Here is a 15601-nt window from a genome sequence, read left to right as displayed (position 1 = left end):
GCTATTGCGGAAGCGAGTGGAGGGCGAGGCAGAGGGACGTGGGTACTGCGCATGGGCTGAGCATGACGTTGGTGTTTGAAGGTAGCGGCGAAGCGTGAGGCGGTAACCAGTTTTCTGAAACCTCCCTGGAGTCCGAGCCGTTGATACCCACGTTTTGAGCCCACTAGGAGGTGTCATGCCGAATTCTCTTTTTTAAGCCCCAGAATCTTGGCTTCGGCGTTTGGGGCAAACTCAGTTCTCGTTCTAGAGCCGGTTAATTCCTGAGTTCTCGCGAGACCGGCGGGCCTGCCCGAGAGCAGCCCGAGAGCCGGTATCTCCTAGGAGCTCGACCAGGCCCTCGGAGCTTCGGAGACGTGGAGCCAGCGTAACGCCGGCGGACGCCGCCTGGGATCCCGGCCGTGATGGATGAGGATCTGGTGTTGGCACTACGGCTTCAGGAGGAGTGGAACTTGCAGGGGTCGGAGCGCGACCGGGCCCGGGCGCCCCTGTCGCTGGTGGACGCGTCCTGGGAGTTGGTGGACCCAACCCCGGATTTGCAGGCCCTGTTTGTGCAGTTCAACGATCGGTTCTTCTGGGGCCAGCTGGAGGCCGTCGAGGTGAAGTGGAGCATGCGAATGACCCTGTGAGTCCCGAGCCCCGCTGGGGAAACGAGGGCGGTTGGCAGCTCCCCTGCAGCCCCCGCCCCCCCTCCGCCCCGATGGGCGCAGGGGAAGTGAAACGCGGGGGTCTTGTTTTGGACCAGCAGCTCATCTTGGTGTATCTGTCTCTTCCCTACTCTGTCTCTCTCCCGCGCTAGCAACTTTAAGAAACCTTGTGTCCCGTCCCGATAACAGTTTGATTTGTAAAGGACACAGTGAGAGAAAGGGATGTGTCTTTGGATCTCCTCTGATTTGAAAATAAATTAACACATTTCTGACCCAGGAGGGAGAAGCAACCAGAGTCAGCCCCTAAGAAAGAATGCCGAGGAGGCAGCAAAGCCTCCCAAGGATGTGTGTTGTCCTCTTCTATGCTCCTTGAGATATCACCACTTAGTAGTGAGCTCAGGTGTTAGAAGGGGCCTGGGGTTGACATTTCCATATTTCTGGACCCAAAGGATCTTCGCGGATGCCTTTAAAAGGATGTACACTAAGGTTGAGAAGTCCCGGTTTGAAATAATCTGTTCCTGCACATGAACGGAGTTAACAAGTTTAAGATGGGGTTGTATACCACGGTGCTTGTTTTTGAAGGGATACAAAACAGCCTAAAGTAAGACAGATTAAGATATGACACGAAACTGTGTTTAAAGAACAAGTCTCCTTCATAAAGCCTTCTGTTACAGTTTTAGAGATGTGCTAATGGAGATCTGGCTGTTAACACAAACTGATTATGGTTTGTAGGGAGGAGACTGGGAGCAGCAGCAGAACAGGATCGTCCTCTTTGGGCTCCTGCAGGCAGCCTGCCTGGCTAGGGCAAGGGATGCACTACTGTTGACAAATCTCTCTCACCGGGGTGAAATGCAAATTATGTCCTAACAAGGAAGGTACGCTAGTGTGAACTGCCCAAGAATGTATAAGGATTTACTCTTTCATCTCTATTTCTCTTTTGTGTATATTAGGTAAATAATGCTTTTGTGGTGGTTGTTTTCCAGGTGTGCTGGGATATGCAGCTATGAAGGGAGGGGTGGAATGTGTTCCATCCGTCTCAGTGAACCTCTTTTAAAGTTGAGACCAAGAAAGGATCTCGTAGAGGTATTTTTTGCATAAACTTGATTCTTAGCTGAGTGATTAAAAATGCTTATTACTGATTTAGACTGCTGTGAATTAACCTGTAATGTTAAAAAAAAAAAAAGAAAACCTGTTTTTTGTCATTGCAAACTTTAATTGCAGGGCAACTGTTAAGGATTACCTTATATTTTTATAGTTCTTCACAGCTAAAGGCTTTCGGGTATATTATCTAATTTGATCTTCACAACAACCCTGTTTTTGTACAATGTGTGTTGTCCTCCTTTTTATAAACGAGAATGTTAAGGTTCAGAGAGGGTAAGTAACTGGTTGAAGTTACATATTTAGGAGCAGAGAAAAAGTTAGGACCCATATCTTCCTACTGAGGCACACAGATTTTGATTGTTCAGCCACCATGGTGCCGCCCTCCCAGAATATCTACCTGAGCTGGTATAACCACCAGCATGGGCGGGGGCACGCTTCACTAGCGAAATGGAGCAGTGGGAGCTCCCAGATTATGGTTAGTTGAGTCTAGAAGATGCCTGAAATTCCCCAAGATGCACCCAGTGTGACTGGTCTTGCCCCAGTTATGTCACTTGAAACGAATGCATGAAAGAGGGTAGGGTGGTAGAGATTGGATGGGAAGTATGTTAAAACACGCTTGGAAATATGAAAGATGGTGTTTTTAAGGATAATGAAAGGTAATGGGTTTCAGAACAATGTGAATATACTTCACATTCCAGAACTGCACACTTAAAAATAGTTAAGATGGTAAATTTTATGTTACGTGCTCTTTACCAACAATTAGAAAAAAAGTAAATGGTTACTAAGTGTAAAATGGTACAGCAGAAATAATAAAAAAAGAGAGGAATAAAGGAATAAAACCCTGCAAAAAAAAAAAAAGGTATAAAGACAGTATCAGTAATTATATTAAATGTAAATGGACTAAGCACTAATTAGACATGGAATGACATACTAGATGAAAAGAGATGTGCTTAAGATAATGACACACATGCATTAAATGTAAAAGGTTGGAAAAAAGTATATCATCCAAACAATAACAGAAAACTGTTGTATCAGACTAAAGATCTTAAGGGAAGAAGTTTTACCAAAAAAAAAAAAGGTTAACAATTTAGAATGATAAAATAATCAATTAAATAAAAACATGATTTGATCCTTAAAAGTAACGACTTTAAATTACATGAAGCATAGATTAGTAGAAGCAAAAAGAAAGAATCCACAATCATAGTTGCAGATGTTAACACAACTCTCTTGGTAACACAATGAATAAGCAGGGAAAAAAAGTAGCATAAAAAATTTTGAACAAATCAACCTATGAGGAGCTCTAATTAGAACAGTAGTTGCTTAATGAATATTTATTATGTAAATGATTAAACACACGAACAAATTTTTTTTTTATAAAGGTAATGGGCGAGAAGAGAATGGGAAATGTGTGGTAATGCTATCAAGTGAGCATTTGCTGTTGGCAGAAAGTTACAATATGAAATCGGGGTAAGAAGGACCAAGGAGGAACAGTGTGACTCTGGTCTGTACATAGAGTATGACCTAAATTATAAGGAAGAAGATTCAGCAAAGGAAAAGACTTTGGTTGAGGACAAAGAAGAAAAGCTTCATGCACGTGTATTTTGTGACTACTGACATCACCACTCCTACCACTCACTCTTTATTGAGCGTATATTGTGTGCCATATTTTGGACTAGATTAACTAGTGTTAATCTAGTTAATAGTTAACCTAGTGTGTATAGCCCTGCAAGATCAGGATATGCCCATTTTAGGGATGAGGAGCACGTTGTAACTTGTCCAGGGTCCTGTGCATAATCAATAACAAATCCTTGGTTTAGGCGCTAGTTTCCCTGGCTCTGAAGCTCCTGTTCTATTCCCTGTACCATTTGGCCTCATCACTACCACTTTATAATTGTTACTCCTGCTATTTAAAACATGGAAGTGAGCCTTATGGGGCAGACTGGCTTCTGACAAGTAGAGATGGTAGAGGAAGACTACTCTTGGCACAGGGAATGGGCATGCTACGAACAAAAGTGAGGCATGAAACTTAGGGCGTATTGAGGACCAGAAGTAGTTCCTTTTGGCCAGAGAACGGTGGGGGGAAGTAGAGGTGTTTTGGGACCGCGTTGAGTAGAGCCTTGGATCTAGCCTAAATGTGGAAAATGGTAGATATCTAAAAATAGAATTGTTCAGTATGGTGCCATGTGCCATTTTCAAGGTATTTAAATTGAACCCAAAATTAGGAACCTAAATTTATTTCTCCTTTATAAGAATAGTTGCTGATCAAGGCGCCTGGGTGGCTCAGTTGGTTAAGCGTCTGCCTTCAGCTCAGGTCATGATCCCGGGGTCCTGGGATCGGGCCTCGCATCAGGCTCCCTGCTCAGCAGGAAGTCTGCTTCTCCCTTTCCCTCTGCCTGAAGCTCCCCCTGCTTGTGCTCTCTCTCTCTCTCTCTGTGTCTTAAATAAATAAATAAAATCTTAAAAAAAAAAGAATAGTTACTGATCATTACTTTAGAATGTTGGAAAACATTTGAGATGTAGAATGCCCTTTGAGTTTGAGTCCCAAAAAAGTGGCATTTACTTGAAGAGATTAAGTTCATTTTCAGAGATGGAGTTGATTATTTTATTATTTTATTTTATTTTATTTTATTTTATTTTATTTTATTTTATCTTTTTAAAGATTTTATTTATTTATTTGGCAGAGAGAGACACAGCGAGAGAGGGAACACAAGCAGGGGGAATGGGAGAGGGAGAAGCAGGCTTCCTGCTGAGCGGGGAGCCCGATGCAGGGCTCGATCCCAGGACCCTGGGATCATGACCTGAGCTGAAGGCAGACGCTCAACGACTGAGCCACCCACGCGCCCCCGGAGTTGATAATTTTAAAAGGGATGTTTTCGTAATGACCAAGTTAAAATGTCTGATTCACCCATTTTTCTGTTCAGCATAATTTGATAAGACTATAGTTCATTAATGGCAGTCTAGTTCTTCTGGTGGAAATTCTTTGTAAAAAAATCATGAACAAGGTTTGCTCTTGAAGACCTTTATGACTTTCGCTTTTTTTAAGCATATATATATATATATTTTTTTTTAAATTTTAAGTGTCAGTAATGACTTGCTTCTTTTTTTTTTTTAAAGATTCCATTTATTTATTTGAGAGAGAGAATGAGAGAGAGAGAGCATGAGAGGGGGTTGGGTCAGAGGGAGAAGCAGACTCCCCGCCGAGCAGGGAGCCCGACGCGGGACTCAGTCCCGGGACTCCAGGATCATGACCTGAGCCGAAGGCAGTCACCCAACCAACCACGCCACCCAGGCGCCCACGCATATATATTTTTTAAGATTTTATTTATTTATTTGAGAAAGAGAGGGAGGGCACAAAGGGCAAGTGAGAGGGAGAAGCAGACTCCCTGCTGAGCAGAGAGCCTGACACAGGGCTCGATCCCAAGACCCTGAGATCATGACCTGAGCCGAAAGCAGACGGTGAACCAACTGAGCCACCCAGGCGCCCCGTGACTTTCACTTTTTAAAAAATGTTTCATATTTCTTTAGGATACATTATAAAATAGCAGCCTTAAATACTTTGGTGAATTTTGCACCTACAGTTCTGCATCCTTGGTGTGGAAATGAGCAGTAGGCTGTTTTAATTAGAAGGTTTATGTGAATTCAGATGAAATTTGGGCCAATCGCAGGATTTACGATCAGATGCTATTCACTAGAGCAGTAGGTTTTATTGTTTGTTTCGAAATTTTACATGATTCAAAAATCCCAAAACTCTAGAAAGCTATACACACAGAAATGTTGTCCTACCCCATCCCTCTCTATGCCGAACTTCCCTACTACTATAGGATACTGTTGTTACTAGTTTCTTTTTTGTTTCATTTTTCTGTTTTGCAAATGTTTTTTTTAAAGATTTATTTATTTGAGAGAGAGAGTGAGCATGAGCCTCCGGGAGGGGTGAGGGAGAGGGAGACACAGGACCTCAGGTGGACTCTGTGCTGAGTGCGGAGCCTGCCGTGGGGCTCAATCTCACAACCCTGAGATTGTGACCTGAGCTGAAACCAAGAGTCAGACGCTTAACCAGCTGTGCCACCCAGGTGCCCCTGTTTTGCAAATATTTATGTCCATTCTTATTCCCTCTCCCAATCACCTAACATACATACTTCTTATACAAAATACCGTGTACGTTCTTCTGTACTTTGTCCTTTTCATTTAAACAGTATACCCTGTAGGTTTCTCCAAATGATTGCATAGAGATCTTTTTCATTCTTTTTTAGGTCTGTATAGAATTCCATGATGTGGATTTTCCCTAGTTCCTTCAGCCAGGCCCCTATTGCTAAACACTTACTTCCAGTCTTAACATTATAAACAGTGCCACAATGAAAATGCCTGGTACACGTGACCTTTCGTATTAGTCTCAGGATTGCTGGGTCAGAGGATACATGCATTTGTGATTTTGTGAGATGTTACCAAATCCTCCTCTGTGAGGGTGTGTACCATTTTTCAGTCCCATCAGAGATAGATGGGAATGTTTTTTTCCTTAGCTTTACTAACTGTGTCAAACTTCAGGAGTTTTACTAATCTAGATAAGCAGGAGGGACCTACTGGTGAACCATTAGTTTGTACTTGTTTTTATAAATGAAGTGCGCATTTTTTTTCAGGTTTATGGCTTATCCTAATTTTTTATCATTTTAAAATTTGGTTTCTATAGTATTGACAGAGACTTTCTATCTCTTTTTCTGTGAACCCATCTATGACCTTTGCCCACTCAAAAATTGGGTTATTGGTCATTTTCTGTTGACTTTAGTAGCTCTTCATGTTTTAAGAATTAGTAGCCTGAGAGATGCATTGCACATATATCGTTCTGAATTTGTCTTTTCAGTCACTGTGTTTTCTCCCCCACACAGAATTTTAAAGTTGTTATGTAGTTGAGTTCATTGATCTTTCCTTTTGGGTGTTGATGAAGAGTTTAAAAAGGCTTTTCTTGGAACACAGAGTTCTTAACCTGGGATCTGCAGAGCTTCGGAGCATATATGCAAAGTTTTGTGAATGTATGTGTACGTAATTTTTCTAGAAAGACAGTTCATGACTTCTATCAGTTTCTGAAAGGAGCCCGTGATCCAAACAAAGTTAAGACTCCAGGTAGAGTAAGAAAATGCATTTTTATTTTCAAAAGCACCCTAACAAATTAATTTGTTTTCTGTTTCAGACCCTCTTGCATGAAATGATACATGCCTATTTATTTGTCACTAATAATGATAAAGACCGGGAGGGGCACGGCCCAGAGTTTTGTAAACATATGCATCGCATCAATCGCCTGACTGGAGCCAATATAACGGTATATGATTTAAACAATAAATAAATATAACATTTACTAATTTAAGTAATTAGTTTACTACATATTAAATAAGTATAACATTTATGATTTTTAGTAGTTATTCAGTAATCCTTGGGATTTAACTAAAAATAGACAGCAGGTAGGAATAAATACTGTCTTTGAGGATTTTCCGCAGGGAGTGGTAGACGGGCGAAGAGAAGCTGACTGGCTTGTCTCGGGCTGGGCCTCACCGCGGCCCCCCCAAGGCCTCTGGGCATAGCTAGGGCGACACTGGATGCAGAAGTGGCTGCAGGTCTCCACCACCTCTGGGTCGTTAGCTTCATTTCATTCACCAACTGTCCCTTAGCTTCATTTCCTTGTGATAATGTCCTCCTTCGATCCTTCCTGTATCTGCTGCCATTTCGTGTGTCATTCCCATCACCAGAAGTCTTCCTGGATTCATATTTCTGCGTGTTACTGTAGGAAGCAGAGCCCGGGGTCACAAAACCCAGGAGTCTGACGCCGGGGTTCCGATGCTGGCTCCATGGAGATGGCCAACGGTGGGGCCTCCACGCAGGAGGAGGCAATGAGGGCAGTAAGGATACTTACCTGTGGGTCCTTGAGGATGAAAGGAGAAAATACACACAAAACATTGTAGCCCGCTTTGAGTACAAGTCAAAAGACTAGGTGTTTTTATTATTACTGATTCATTTTATCAGGTGACTGTACTGTGCCTTTTCTCCTGCCTCCCACAGCCCCCAGCTTGTCTTGGTTCTGAGGCAACTTTCCAGCCCCGGTGCCGCTCCTCACACATCCTCTCCCTCACATGCGCCACTTCCTCTGTGCTCTGGCACGTGCCCTGCGTCTTTGTGGCGGGCCGGGACTGCTCCGTCCTTTGAATGTCCTCCGCAGCTCTTTGACCTTTTACAGTATTTTATTCTGAACACAGGGCGGCTCTTGTCTTTGTACACCTTTTTGTGTAAGATGTGTGATGCAGCGCCCCCACTAGGGTTTGGTGGGTATCGCATCAGATTGAACCAAATAGACTATTCGTTCCTGCAAAGATTTATTTCCTGCCTTTAAAAGCCAGTAAAGGGCAGCGTGGTGGGAAATGGAGAGTGCTCGCCTTCTGTATATTTTCTTCTAGCTGTTGGCTTTTAATTTTCTAGAGAGCTCATGTAATTATCGAATAGAGTTACTTCAACATAAGAAAGTGGCTTGCATTAAAAAAGCCAGAGTCCCAACTAGCAAAAGAACTGTGGAGTTGCTGGTACAGAAGGCTTTTAGTTTCCTCATTAGCGTTTTCACTTTAAGCCAAGTCCTGGTGTACTTCCTATTGTTCAGTTGGAAGAGGATATATTCTCTTATCTTGCACGTCTGTGTGTTTTCATTTAGGAGAGGTTTTACCGAGTGGACACCCCTTGCTTTTACAGGTTACATCCTGTTATAACAAACTCCACAGGGCATCCAGTTGCACAGTTTTATTTTAGTGACGACATCGTTAGAGAAGTCACATCCCCAGGCTGTAGGAGTTACAGGAATTGGAAGCAAAACAGATCCAATGCCCTGGCTCTTTGGCCGGTGAATTAAATGAAGAAATCTCAACATAAGGGAGAAGGCGGGTGTTCTGTACGTCTTTGTCCCCGCCCTCCAGGGTCTTGTGCACTGAACATCACGATCATGCACTATCGGCATGCTTGGCAAGGCAGAGAGGTGTTTTGCTTAGGATGGAGAGCCAGTGTAAAACTTAGCTGTAGCGTTATAGAAGGCTTCACGTTCTTTCCCTCAGGGAAATTATTAGAAAGTTAAAGGTCTTTGGTTAAAAAAAAAAAAAAAATCTCATCTATGGCTGCTCCTTACCTCGTACAGTAGTAATGGTCTCCTGAGAAGACAGAAGAGGAAGGCACGAGGAGTTATTTAGGATTATCGGGTCTTCATTGGTGCCCTGCTGTCCGCAGGGCCACCAAGGCGGGAGGGCTAACTTTCCTTTCATCCAGACCGCTTTCACCTGTAAGTAAGGTCCCTTCTAGAGGGTGAAACTAAAGGATCCTGTGTAAGGACTGAAAAGCACATTTGCAGAGAATTTTCTTTGAATCAATGAATGAAGCTTTTCATTAAGTCAGCCAGCAAATACTGACTGAGCACCGTCCCTGTGCCAGAGCCTGTATTAGCTGCTAGGGACACAAAGATGAAAACATTTGAAATCTGGGGAGCTTTTCGCCTTCAGCAGATAAAATGATGCCCCATAAGGCTCATGACAGAGACACGAGCAAAGAGCTTCGAGAACGTGGAGTGGGTGTCACAGAGGCTGCATCAGGCAAGAGGCTTGTGTGGGTGGGGTGGGGCATTTATAGGAGATAGTCCAGAACCCTTTGGGAGTGTTACTTGTAGGGGAAAAGATCAGTTGAGCAGTGGGAACAATTCTTTTATTATGGTATTATATAAAATTGTGTCTTTCCTAATTTTTGATTATTTTAAAATTCGGTTTTTAAAGCTTTTAGCATTGATAAGGGCTTTTATGGGTTAAAAAAAAAGTGTTTGTCCTCTAGTCTCACGGCTCTCTGTCTTTAGAACAGTTCATGAAGCGTTAGCTGCTGCCCGTCCATCAAAATGAACTTCTGCGCAGAAGCTCAGTGTAGTTGCTGTCTTCCCCAAAGCGTCACCGCAGAAAGCTCTCAGAGACTGGAAAGGTCCGACAGTGGGAGGCCGCTTGTCGCTGTTTCCTTACTCTTGTTAGCTTGTCCCCTTAACACTGAGCGCTCTCTCTCGCCCAGGTGCACCACACTTTCCACGACGAGGTGGACGAGTACCGGCGACACTGGTGGCGCTGCAGCGGCCCGTGCAGGGACAGGAAGCCCTACTATGGCTACGTCAAGCGCGCCACCAACCGGGCGCCCTCCGCTCACGACTACTGGTGGGCCGAGCACCAGAGGACCTGCGGCGGCACTTATATCAAAATCAAGGAACCAGAGAACTACTCCGGGAAGGGCAAAGGAAAGACAAAACTGGGGAAGCTGCCAGCAGCCGCCGAAAATAAAGGTAACTTGCTGTCTGTGCTTCGCCCTTGGCTGGGACCGCGGTTCCCCGCGTACAGCCGGGGCTGGCCTCTGGACGACTGCTGGTAGGATGAGCTTAATAAGGATTCTTTCTCCTAGAGACGTTTGTAAGCGTGGCCTTAGGAAAAAAATCCCCCCGTTTATGAAGTGATGGTAGAAAAATGTACTTGGCTCAATGTAGGTGGGAGTTAAAGTGGAAATAGTTTCCACGGATAATCCTGGAGGGTAAAGTCCCTTTCCCTGCCTTGACTCGATGAGTCATTGGGAAACAGAAGGCAAAATGATTGTCACAATAAAAACAATAATTCAAATAACAATGCCCGGAATTGGTCCTGACCCCAGCCCTTCCTATCGGTTGGATTCTAGCCGAGTGACTTCTGCTGTTGCTGTATGTATTTTCACTGGGAGAAGAATGGGAAAAGGCTATGACATGTATGTGCTGGTGCTTCATCTTCAAGATTTATCCCTTTCCTATGAAGTTCAGAGTAACCGCCTTTTGAAGAGGGAACCAGGTCACTAAAGTTAATGCTTCTTCCCTTGGGATTTTGGTGGTTGCATCCAGAAACGTAATAAGCTACTCTTCCCAAATCCAAACTGTTAAGTGAGTGGAGGAGCTAGAGAAGAATTCACGTGGAGAGATTACATATCCTCATTCTGTGGGAGTAGGAGAAAAGGTAAGAATGTGGGAGCAGACTTTTCCCTCTGGAACTAAACTTCAAGAACGCTAAGTGATTTTCAGGGCGCTTGGGTGGCCCAGTCGCTAAGCGCCTGCCGTCGGCTCAGGTCGTGACCCCGGGGTCCTGGGATCGAGCCCCGCATCGGGCTCCCTGCTCTGCGGGGGCGGGGGGGGGCAGGAATCTGCTTCTCCCTCTCCCCCTCCCCCTGCTTGCCTGCTGGTGTTCCCTCTCTCGCTGGATCTCTCTCTCTCTCTCTGTCAAATAAATGAATAAAATCTTTAAAAAAAAAAAGAAGGCTAAGTGACTTCCAGGGTAAAGTCCCTTTGCTGGCAGGGTTTGGATGCCGGAACTCCTCACCGGACAGGAGGGGATGTGTCTGCTTCCTTGTGTCTCCCCGCCCCAGGGCCCCCGACCGCTGCAGAGCGTCCTTCTCCCATTGATAGGTCATGAGCTTCACATTTGGTGCTGTATTAATTCCGAGTCAAGAAAACCTTTGCTTCTTTTGCAGAGAAACCCAACAGAGGAGAGACCCAACTGTTAATCCCTTTCAGCGGGAAAGGATATGTTCTCGGAGAAACGAGCAATTCGCCTTCATCTGGGAAGTTCGTCACTCCGTATGCTCTTAATAAAACCCAAGATCTTTTAAGTCAAGACCACTCAGCAAAAGCTCTCAGACCTAACTCTAAAGTTGAGGTGAAATTGGAACAGAATGGTTCGAGTAAAAAAACTCCTCTAGTGTCCCCTGTTCTCACTACCAGTCACCAAAACGTGTTAAGCAACTACTTTCCTAGAGTCTCAGTTGCCAGCCAGAAGGCCTTCCGAAGTGTGAACGGATCTCCAGTGAAAAGTCTAGCAGCTGGTGACATCACTAAAAACTCAGTCTCTTCTGGTTCTCAGAGAAGGGTCACCTCCCCCAAGAAGTCCCTGAGAAATTCTTTAAAAGCACCGGAATCAACATCTGTGACTGCACCCCAGGACGTGAGTGGGCCTGAAGAGACCTTCCCAAGTAAACGACCCAGGCTAGAGGACAAGACCGTTCTTGACAATTTTTTTATCAAGAAAGAGCAAGTACAAAGTGGTGGCGGTGCTCCAAAGTGGAGTCCACATCCTACCGCTGCGACTCCGAACCCCAGCAGCTCAGCCAGAATGGTTGGTTGTCCCGTTTGTCAGAATGAAGTTTTGGAGTCTCAGATTAATGAGCACTTGGACTTGTGCCTCGAAGGTGGTAGCATCGAAGTCAAAAGCTGAAGAAGTCTTGGAAAAACAAACGGGTGTCACACGCCACCTGTATTACCCCACGAATAGGGTGTCAGCCACTCAGGAAGTTCTGGTGAATACTAAGATTTGTAGGTTATGATCTAGTTTTGCCTGATATATATATATATGAGATCGTAATGGAAAATATTCTATGTTGAAAGGTGCTATATTTTCACTCTTGCCTTGTGTATCCTGTAGCCCAGAGTTTATTCTGCGTGTATACACATACACTTTTTAGATACTGTTGCTCTCTCTTGCTCTTAAAGGTATTTGAGTCTGTTAGTGTTTTTATTTATAGACTTTCCTCAGAATATTCACTGAGGAATCCTGTCAGGTATTTGGTTAAACTGAGTATTTCTTTATTACTATTAAAACTCAGTCCCAGAACTGAAGTTAATATTCAGAACGTCAGACAGACACATTGACCAAAAATACAATCTGGAGGACAAAGTATATCAGTTGTTTTAGGGTACTCAACCGTTTTTGGTTTTTGGTTTCTTTTTTTAATCTTAGCGGGAAATACATTTTCTGTATTTTAAAGAATTTTATTTTCTGTCATCACTAAAAAGGTGGCAGCAGGTTTTAGGTTAAAGTACAGAAGGAATATAGTAAAATAAAAATTTTAGACTATTAGTCCTGCACTCCTGTAGGCCAGAGTTGAGCGGTTTTCTCAAAATGTAGCTGAATGAGTGGGTCAGGTGCTTGAGTAACTGGCAGAAGTCACATCACAGAGTTGCCTAGTTTATGTTAACAGTGGAACATTATCTGGAAACAGTATTATGAACCTTAGGCCAAAGTTGTAACCGTTATAATAAAAAGGACTACCACTTGTGCATTTTAAAAAGTATACTTCTTTTTAAAAACATCCCTTTCCAAGTTATAGCAAAGAGACAAAGGTACTTTTATCAGTTTACTTTCTCATGCCTGTACCTCTAGCATGTTGGCTTTTTCCCAAGAGTTTAGTTCACAAGTTTTCTTTTTTCTGACCTTTGTTGCGACATGACCCACACACCTGAGGGGCCAGCTCCTAAGTGTGAACTTGGACATCGTGCTCTCCTGGGCGGCGGCTGCCCAGGTCACGGAGGGAACGTTGCAGCTCCCGCAGGAGGCGGCCGCGTGGGTGCCTCTTCACGGCACCAGCCACAACCTCCAGACGTAACCGCTGTTTACATCTCGTCACCACAGGTTGCTTGAGCTTGTTTTTGAACTTCATAAAGCACTACCCTCGTTGCCACGTTAGAAGTTCCTTCTGTTTCCATTGCTCTGTAGTGTCTGTCTCAATATGCCAGTTACCCGAGCATCCTAATATTACTGGACATGGGAATTAGTCCCAGTCTGCAACTGGCTATTGTGAATAATGCTGCTAAGAAATTCTGACTCATTGCTGTTGGGCATATACCCAGGACTGGAGGTGCCCGGGCACAGGGTGTTTGCAGGTTTGGCTTTAGTAAATACTGCCGGCGATGTAGGAGGGTTCCACTTGTTCAACTGTCTTCACACTACTATCAGTCCTTTCGTTAGCTCATCTGGTTGAGTGTTTACAAGTTTTGGTATTTCTTAAGTATGAAGTTGAAAAATAGTATTTTAATAAATATTTAGAGAGAAATGACTTACAATATGTGTATTATGTTGAATATATGCAATTATATACTGTCACAGAGGATCATTTTCTCTTAATTCAATTTAGCAAATTATGTGCAGGTAAACAGTTTTTGAGCCAAAATTGTATGAGGTTCTGCGGCAAAGAATAAGATAGTCCGTGTCCTCAGGCTTTATAAACAGCCTAGTTGGGTAGTGAGACAAGAACAGATTAATTTGAACACAGGAAGTGCTCTTGACTGGTTTCTGCTGGGAGCTGTGGGGACTTCGGGACGATCAGCACAGCCAGGACGTCAGGGGACGCTTCCTGGAGGAAACACCTTCCGAGCTGGATCTTCTAGGGTGAGTCAGGGTAGCCTGGTAAGGAAGGATGGAAAGGGCCTTGCAGAATGAAGGTGTTGGAACTGGACCAGCACACTCTACGGGGGGAGCTAAGCCGTTCCAAATGAAGAGAGTTAAGATGTGAGGGGTAAAATGGCAGGACTGCAGACAGATCTAGCTAGGTGGAATTTTGAGGGTGGTGTCATGTCCACTTTATGTCTGGTTTGTGTGGTCCCTGGTAACACACATCTGTTGCTTCAGGTGGAGGCGGTGCTCTGGAGGGGAGGGGCGGGTGGGGAGAGGGGTTGGAAAGGTTTTGTAAGCTGGTCAAGAACATTTGAGAAGTGTTTTGATGGATTCTCTGGGGGCAACATAAATGGGAGGAAGAAGGGCAGTGGCAGGGCTGGAGAGAGGGTGGGTTGAGAAAGAGCTAGGTGGTAAAATAAAGAGTTGGTCGGTGGTTTTTTGGGGGCGGGGAGGGGCAGAGAAAGGGAGAGAATCTTCAGCAGGCTCTGCGCTGAGATCATGACCTCTCACAACTCTTGAGATCATGACCCAAGCTGGAAATCAAGTCAGTTGCTTAACCGACTAAACCACCACGGCGCCCCTTGAGTTGGTCAGTTTTAATGGATGATAACATGTTAGGTGGCAAGAAAAGGGAAGTTAACTTTAAGTTTGGAATTATATAGCCTTCACTTCAATTCGTGTTAAAGCTTTTGAGAAAACTTGCACCAAGAGAATTCTGCTACCCCCAACTCTGAGTCACTTACATCAGAGAAATCGTTTTCTGTTCCGTTGGTTTAGTTTTTTTACCCATTAAAGTGCACGCCCTGCCCTAATAACAGCTGGTGTTACCTGGATCAACCTTTAAATGCGATCACCCTTCATTCTGGAGAGATGGGGTGGGGGAGAAGGGTAGTAAACTTTATAAAAACTCAAGTCAGGGCTATCCATTATCTACCTAATTTTAAATTTGGAAAGTTCTGTCTTGCTTTTTAGACTATATAAATGTGTAGCTAAAGTGGAAAATACAACAAAAAACTCATATTGTCCCATTGTCCTAAAGCACTGAGTTTTTTTTTTTCAAAGCTCACAGGATTTTTTTTAAAAACATTTACTTGACAGCGAGTGAGCACAAGCAGGGGAAGTGGCAGGCAGAGGGAGAGGGAGAAGCAGGCTCTCCGCTGTGAGCAGGGAGCCCGATGCGGGTCTCGATCCCAGGACCCTGGGATCATGACCCGAGCCGAAGGTAGACGCTGAACCGCCTGAGCCACCCAGGCGCCCCTACAGGATTTTTTATGTTCAGTTAGCCAACATACAGTCCATCATTAGTTTTTGATGTAGTGTTCAACGATTCATCAGTTGCATGTAACACCCAGTGCTACCAGATTTTGATTTTAAAGATTCGTTTATTTGAGAGAGCAAGAGAGCACAAGCGGGATGGGCAGAGAGGCAGAGAATCTCAAGCGGACTGTGCTGAGCGCGGAGCCCTGCACAGGGCACGACCCTGAGATTATGACCTGAGCGGAAACCAAGTGTCAGATTGGGCCAATCCAGGCACCCCGCAAAGCTTACAGGATTTTTAAGTAAATTTCACCGTCAAAGTGAAACAGTTACTGTATCTTCTGCAAATTTAGTGCCTCCCTGGGATCCTGC

The 15601-nt window shown here is 44.3% G+C and overlaps 1 protein-coding gene across 2 annotated transcripts; it reads left to right on the top strand.

Moving 5' to 3' along the window:
- The first annotated feature begins 86 nt into the window (after nucleotides 1–86).
- On the top strand, nucleotides 87–12869 carry SPRTN (SprT-like N-terminal domain). 2 transcript variants are annotated; one of them, XR_012374327.1, is made up of 6 exons: nucleotides 87–622; nucleotides 1628–1727; nucleotides 6928–7056; nucleotides 9810–10074; nucleotides 10458–10765; nucleotides 11277–11371. XR_012374327.1 is itself a non-coding variant. In XM_025850733.2 (5 exons), the coding sequence occupies exons 1-5, from the start codon at nucleotides 402–404 to the stop codon at nucleotides 12014–12016; spliced, it is 1455 nt and encodes a 484-aa protein (XP_025706518.1). In that variant the 5' UTR covers nucleotides 87–401; the 3' UTR covers nucleotides 12017–12869. The 2 variants fall into 2 exon arrangements, 1 of the variants encoding a protein (XP_025706518.1); XM_025850733.2 differs by lacking the exon at nucleotides 10458–10765 and having other exon boundaries at nucleotides 11277–12869.
- Nucleotides 12870–15601: the final 2732 nt, after the last annotated feature.

This window comes from Callorhinus ursinus, unplaced genomic scaffold (genome assembly GCF_003265705.2).
Source record: "Callorhinus ursinus isolate GAN/ISIS: 27379988/994484 unplaced genomic scaffold, GSC_fseal_2.0 scaffold32, whole genome shotgun sequence".
In the NCBI taxonomy this organism is placed as follows: Eukaryota; Metazoa; Chordata; class Mammalia; order Carnivora; family Otariidae; genus Callorhinus; species Callorhinus ursinus.
Note: the sequence above shows the minus strand (reverse complement) of the source record. Positions and strands in the feature narration are given on the sequence as shown.